The sequence below is a fragment of the Phalaenopsis equestris genome, unplaced genomic scaffold (assembly GCF_001263595.1).
Source record: "Phalaenopsis equestris unplaced genomic scaffold, ASM126359v1 Scaffold000094, whole genome shotgun sequence".
In the NCBI taxonomy this organism is placed as follows: Eukaryota; Viridiplantae; Streptophyta; class Magnoliopsida; order Asparagales; family Orchidaceae; genus Phalaenopsis; species Phalaenopsis equestris.
Genome location: NW_018164536.1, coordinates 570,393 through 577,361, shown reverse-complemented (window position 1 = coordinate 577,361; position 6,969 = coordinate 570,393). Strand labels below are relative to the sequence as shown.

The window sequence follows — 6,969 nt, the reverse complement described above, 5'->3', positions numbered from 1 at the left end:
CCCCACTCCCACCTCCCGTTCCCAACTTTCGCTCCTCTATCGCGAAATGTTGCGACTGTTCCCACCTCTCCTTTTGTTTTCGCGAATTAGCGCCCACTCCTGCTCTCGCCCCTTGAAGCGAAGCAATGCTTCGCACCTTTAAGTCGCCAACAGGTAGTAATTTCGTGATGGTGCGAATGGTTCGAACGAGAAGAAGAAATCGCACGACTCTCCTTCTGATTTTGACACGACCTGATTTGTGTTCTTCTTTGGACTTCCTCGGGATTGAGGAAGAGAAATGCAAGCAATAGTTCTTTGCGGTAGAAGGAAGAAGAAAGAAGAAGAAGAAGATTATTCTCCTGTGGCTTCTTCTTAGTGGTTTGTGCGGTAGAAGGAAGAAGAAAGAAGAAGAAGAATATTATTCTCCCGTGGCTTCTTCTTAGTGGTTTGTGGCAGAAGAGAAATTGATTTTATTTCTCTTGTAAGTTTATCTTTTTCAGTGTATCTCGGTGCAGAGAGAAAAGAAGAGAGAGTAATAAAGTGAGAGATCCCTCTTGTAAGTCGAGACGATCGACTGGTGTATATTTCTCAAGTATTGAATCCTCTGCAACTCCGTGGACGTAATCAATTTGCCGAACCACGTAAATTTGTGTGTTCCGCTGTGTTATTGTTTTCTTGTGTGAATTTTTTCGTTCTGTTTTTCGCTTCGTAGTCGATCGTTCTTCTATTATTATATATATTCCACAACAATGCGCACAATTTCTTGTACAAACTCGACTACTCTTCTTTCACTAGTGTACTCTGCTCATTCATTCTTGAGCAAGTCTTACCAAATTTTTTTCGATTCTAGAAACGTTTGATTAAGCTCCTATTATATATATTCCACAACAATGCGCACAATTTCTCGTACAAACTCGACTACTCTTCTTTCACTAGTGCACTCTGCTCATTCATTCTTGAGCAAGTCTTACCAACTTTTTTTCGATTCTAGAAACGTTTGATTAAGCTCCCTTAAATGGATGAGTTCTACAATCTTTCAAAAACTCTAAATAATGTAACCCACAATAGAGAAATAAACCCCCAATTTAATAAAATAAAACCAATCTTCTTCCAATCTTAGGATTGGATCCATTATATCAAATCTTGTCTTTCTTTTAGGTTCGCTTGTTCATGACAGGTTAAACCTTAAATTTCACCCCTTTAAAGTTTTCCATCTAATTAAAATTTTTTTTTCAAAAAGAAAGTCCAAAAGAAAATTCAAAACAAATAGCACAAAATAAAACAATTAAAACAAATAAAGAAACTATCGAGCTTCAAAAAGGTCCAACTACCATACAAGTCTTGAAGTACTTTGTCTCCTCGAAGATCTCTATGACCGAAGTGGAGCATCAAACTGAAGTTAGCCGATACCCCAACATTCGTCTAGTTTCGTTAATATCCACCCCTAAGTTGAATTTAACCGTTGTCAAGATCTCACTCCTTGTTTAAGAAAATAGCTAAGAGGGAAAAATGCTTCATTGCCTCTATCTTGAAAAGGATGGGATGTGTCTTCTCTTCCCCGACAAAAAAGGAGATTCTGCAAGAAGAAAAATTCAGAGCTTGCTAAGAGAAGAATCCATTTCAGAGCTCGATGCCGGAGTTGTTATTCACCAAAAGAAATTAGTGGATTTGAAAATTACTAAGATAGATGTAGTATAGAAGAATTTTGAGAAGCTATGAGCAGACATTAAACAACTGTCAGAGGGTAGAGATTCTGTCAGCAACAAAGAGAAGGATGATCTCTCAGAGTTCATGGATGAAGATTGCGGGGAAATCAACATGATGGATATCTGAACCTCCTCATTCTTACTAGGAGCACTGCCACCAGTCGAAGATGATGCCGTGAAGCCTTGTAGAGAGTTCTTCAGCAGAAGGACAATCAAATCAGTCATATGAAGAATGGAAGAGATGATGGTCACCCTGACAGCTTTTGATAGCATGCCACAATCACTACAGGCATTGCCGACTGAAGCAAACTAGCCTGAGAACGTCCATGTAGTCGATGTTACATGTATTTTTCCCTGCATTTTACATGTTATTCTTACTACTTTATCAAAAATTTACATCTAAGAAATGTTTTTCTTGAACAAGTGTTTAATATGAGCAATTTGGAACAAAAAAGTGGTCTAAAGCGGTGTGACCATACCACCTGATCAAGAGCTGCGGTGTGATCACGCTAGATATGTCGTGACCATGCCATAATTTGCAGATCTGCAACGTGACCGTGCCAACGTCAAGCATGACCACACCGACCCATTCAACACCTAGGCGTGACCACGCCAGTTTTCGGTGTGACTATGCCGACGAACGAAAAACTCTTTTGTAAGGAATTTTGCTTGCTGAATCTGTGATTTTTGTTATAAGAAGAAGTTTTAGGGCTTCTTAACAGAACTTCTAGGCTGCATGAGAGTGGAGACTGCTGGAAACAGAGTTTAGGGAAATTTTATGTGCTTCTCTTAAAGGTTTTCTTTATCATTAGGTTGGAGCCTTTAAGGGGCTTTTCCACCTTTTTTTGTGAATTGTGAGGGAATATTATATGAAAGGAAATGATGTTGTTATTATGGAGAAAACAAGTTATTGTAAGTTTAATATGGTTCTGTTTCTTGCAATGAAATTTTGAATAGTTTTCTTTGTTGTGATTTTCTTGACGATGCGTGATTAATTTCTTGTTCATGTCTTTATGATAAAAGGGTAGTGAATTTTATCTTGATTTTTCCAGAATGCTTTTCCTTTATAGTTTTCTTTGTGCTTTTATAACCTATGTTGTTAATTAACTTATGAATTTCATTTACTTTTAGTCTTTTCAACTATGACCTTAAAGTATTTCATAAAACTACAACCTCTGAAACCACAATCTCTGAAACCGTTGCGTAGTGTAAATGAAGGTTTAACCACAAAAACTTGAGAGAATAGACATATTCTAGTTGGATTCTACAATCTTTTCAGGAGAACAAAACATTCATGCGGAATGTCATGACGATTGAGGAAGCCTCATAATTGACCATCATTAAATTTATAATGGGGAGTACCACAGGCAAGTATCCATGGATTGTCCCATTTAACTCCTGCAATGTTTTTTGAAGAAAAACTTTCGTAGGTGACACCAAATAACGAACCTTCTGCAGCTCAACACCAAGAATAATTATGTATGTCCATTGTCACACCACATTCATAGAAATGGCAGTTTTGCAGACCCTCTATTTTGTTTCGTAGCAGAGGAGCGCCAATTCACATCATATCTTATCTAGTTGTTGGCGAATGCGCCTGACTAGCCTGTAGAGGAGCAGCACCATCTCTTCATTGATCGACCACGATGTGCTCTGAATTACTATCCACAAGGCAATGTAGCCATTCTGCTTTGACGACATCATAGTTGGTAACATGAAATATATATAGATTACATTACATGTTTTTTTTTTCATTGACATTCAGATGTTGCTGTATTTCTGTCAGATACATTCTTTTGTCTCGACGCCGTTTATTTATTTATTTGACTCTTCTTTAATAAAATTTACTGAACAATATAAACTCTATTTCAAAAAAAAATTAGAATAGGGTAATTTACAAGATATTTCTTCAAACATTTAAAAAAATTATTAAAATGATTGTGCATGACATTTTTTATACTAAATCAAACAGCATACTTTAAGAAAAAATATATATTTACTTTACATTTCAATAAATATTATTTCATGCAGGCCTATCAAAACTCCCACAAAAGAGCTTTGTACATTTTCTATAAATAAATAAAAAATAAAAAATTATATAAATATTCTATAAAAAAATTCTCTTACAATTGAATAAATATTTATTTCATGCAACTTTTCAAAATTACTCGCAAAACAGATAAAGTTTGATTTCCTCAAATTAATTAAATTATCAAACCTAAAATTATATAATTTTAAAATACATTAAAAATTTTATTTTCTAAAATCTAAAAATTAATATTCAAATACAAATTATTAATTATATTATTTAATTTTTTTTACGCAAAATATATTTACTAATTTTTATTAGAAAGTAGTCATCATAAAATAGGATAATTAAATTATATTTTCTAAAACATAACTATATATATATATATATATATAAACTTTTAAGAAAAATTTTGTATACTATTGCCATCATAAAGGCGATAATCAAGGCATAGACATCATTGCCAATTTAAGGAAAAAACATTACATCAGTAGATCAACATTCCAATGAAATTGCGTCATGTCACACGACGTGCTCACTAAATTAAAAAAAAATTATATATTTTAATGTATAGCCTATCTCTTCCGCATACGTGACACAATTTTATTGGAGTCATCATGCATTTCTGCATCTGGACTCCTGATGTAATATTTTTTCCATTTAAGGGGCAGCAATGTCAATTTTTATTTTATTTTTTTTAAATGCCAAATTCTTGAAAATATTAATTTATTAGTCAATTTTAAAATTTTGGTCTAAAAGCTCAAGCTTGGGAATACTTCCCTCAAGCTGGGCAAGCTAGCTGTTCAAACATTCTTATTTTATGTCTTCCACAATGCACAACTAATAGATTTACAAAAAGAGATTCAGCCGTATAATACTTCCCTCAAGCTGGGCAAGCTAGCTGTTCAAATATTCCTATTTTATGTCTTCCACAATGCACAACTTAATAGATTTACAATAAGAGATTCAGCCGTATGGAACATCGAGTTAGGAGTCAAAGCCTCCTAAACTAAAATACTAAACATCTGACTAATTCAAATAAAAATCAATACGTTAAGACCTACTTCAAACATAAACATCATTATACAAACATCATTAAAAAAATACTCAGGGTAGCAATTTTGATCTCATGATGCCTTCTGCAACACTAAATTCTCCAACTTTTACTTATGGTTTGGAGGAAACAGAAACTATATATACGCATGGTTCCTCATTTCCATGCATTCAGCAGCAGTAAGTCTGATCTCAATGGCGGTATTCTACAAAGGTTTTTCAATTCCATCAAAGGAGAAAGTCGTATCTCTGCTACAGAAGGTATTATTTTATTATTTTTAGCTATACCTTGGGCTATACTGATTGTTATAAAAATTGGAACTTGCAGATGGTAGCAGAGCTGATGGGGACTTTCATAATGATGTTTCTGGGCTGCAGTGCAGTGTTCATCGACAGGCGCATAAATATAACATTTTTTGGAGTGGCTTTTACATGGGCTGCAAGTGTGGCAGCCATGGGATACACCTTTGGTCATATTTCTGGCTGCCACATGAATCCTGCAGTCACAATTGGCTTCGCAGCTGCTAAACTATTTCCATGGAAACAGGTTTTTTGCAATTAATATAAAATTTTGTTGAAAATGTTGGATTGAAGATTGGTATTTCTAACTTTTGTTGGTTTGGTTATGTGCTAGATACCATTTTATGTGATGGCTCAGGTGACGGGAGCGACTCTGGCTTGTCTGGTGGTGTATGGGCTTTTTGATGGAGAAGATGCTGGCGCAATGCTGACATTGCCTGGAGGGACGAAGCCTGTTGGTAATCTCCAGGCAGTGGGATGGGAGATCATTATCTCTGCTATTCTTATGCTTGCTATTCGTGGTGCTGGAACGGATCCAAGAGCGGTACGTTATGATATAGTCTTCTTTCAGGTGCTGAATATATTAGAGCTTTAAATTGGTTATATTTATCTTAATTTTAATTGACTTCAGTGTCATGGAAATAGATCATAAATTGCAATGTGCCTAATCGATTGGAGAATATTTTTGTCATATTTCAAGGGGAAAATATTTACATACGGAGAACGCATGCAGCTCTCCGTACGTAATCCCCTCTCAGTACCCTCTCGATAACCTCTTAGAAGGTTATTGGAGGGTTGTTGTGGAGTTATTTCAGCGTTATTTAGAGTCAATACCCTAGTACGAGAGAAAGTGTGAAAGTATAACCGCGGAATTTAAAAGTGTAACCGCGGAGGGTATTGATTCCAAATAACGTCGAAATAACTCCGCAATAACCCCCCAACAATATTCGCAGAAGTTATTGAAAACTTATTGGGAGGGTATTACGCTTAGCGAGCTATGTGCGTTCTTTGTACGTAAATTTTTCTCCAAGCAAAAATATTTACGTACAGAGAACGCACGCAACTCTCCGTAAATAATCCCCTCCCAATACCTTCTGAATACTTCCAAGCTGTCTTTGATTCAAAATTATATATCTAGTTGGATATTTTTCACAATGTATGTATGTATGTATATATGAAAAATTATTACATATGAACTCTAATGCAAAATTTGCGTCCGGAGTTCAGTGGAAGTGTGTTATGTGGCAAGTGCCCACAGGAATCCAGACGCAAATTAATGTCCGATGTCCTGAAGCAATAATCGCTCATGTCTATATGTATGCATGTATGCTATGCCAGTGCCTATTTTATAGATTCAATTTTTTTTTTTAACATATATTGTTCAATTGTTTTCTTTTCAATCTTTACAGTCTAAGGAAGTTGGGGGAATAGCTGTAGCAGCTGTGCTCTTCTGCAACATCATTGCTGCTGGGTAACCAAACTATTCTTGATCTAATCAATTAATATAACTTAGATGAAATCATCTCTCTAAAACTCATGATTTATTTATTTATTTATTTTTTTTTGGTGGGTGCCAAAATAGAAAAAGCACAGGTGCTTCGATGAACCCAGCAAGGAGCTTAGCTCCAGCCATCATTGCCAACAATTTCAACAAAATTTGGATTTATTTGATATCACCTGTGATTGGGACAATGACTGGATCAACAATATATAACTTCTTAAGTATTTCCAAAAGTATTGAAGACAAGAAGATGCTGATGGGGGCAATTCCAGATGCAGATAACAACGTCGCTGCCATGGAGACTTTTCCCCATTCAGGTATAGAATTAATTTACCTCACATTTTCATTATTTAAAGACATATTATATAAGAAATAGGATTACAAATTTTCCTTGTAACTTG

General features: G+C 35.2%; 1 protein-coding gene across 1 annotated transcript; it reads left to right on the top strand.

Annotated features, from left to right (window-relative positions):
* The first annotated feature begins 5,221 nt into the window (after nt 1–5,221).
* Nucleotides 5,222–6,542, top strand: LOC110020163 (aquaporin NIP1-2-like). Its single transcript, XM_020718168.1, has 3 exons — nt 5,222–5,314; nt 5,402–5,611; nt 6,477–6,542. Exons 1-3 carry the CDS (start codon nt 5,222–5,224, stop codon nt 6,540–6,542), a joined length of 369 nt encoding a protein of 122 aa, XP_020573827.1.
* The last annotated feature ends 427 nt before the right edge of the window (nt 6,543–6,969 follow it).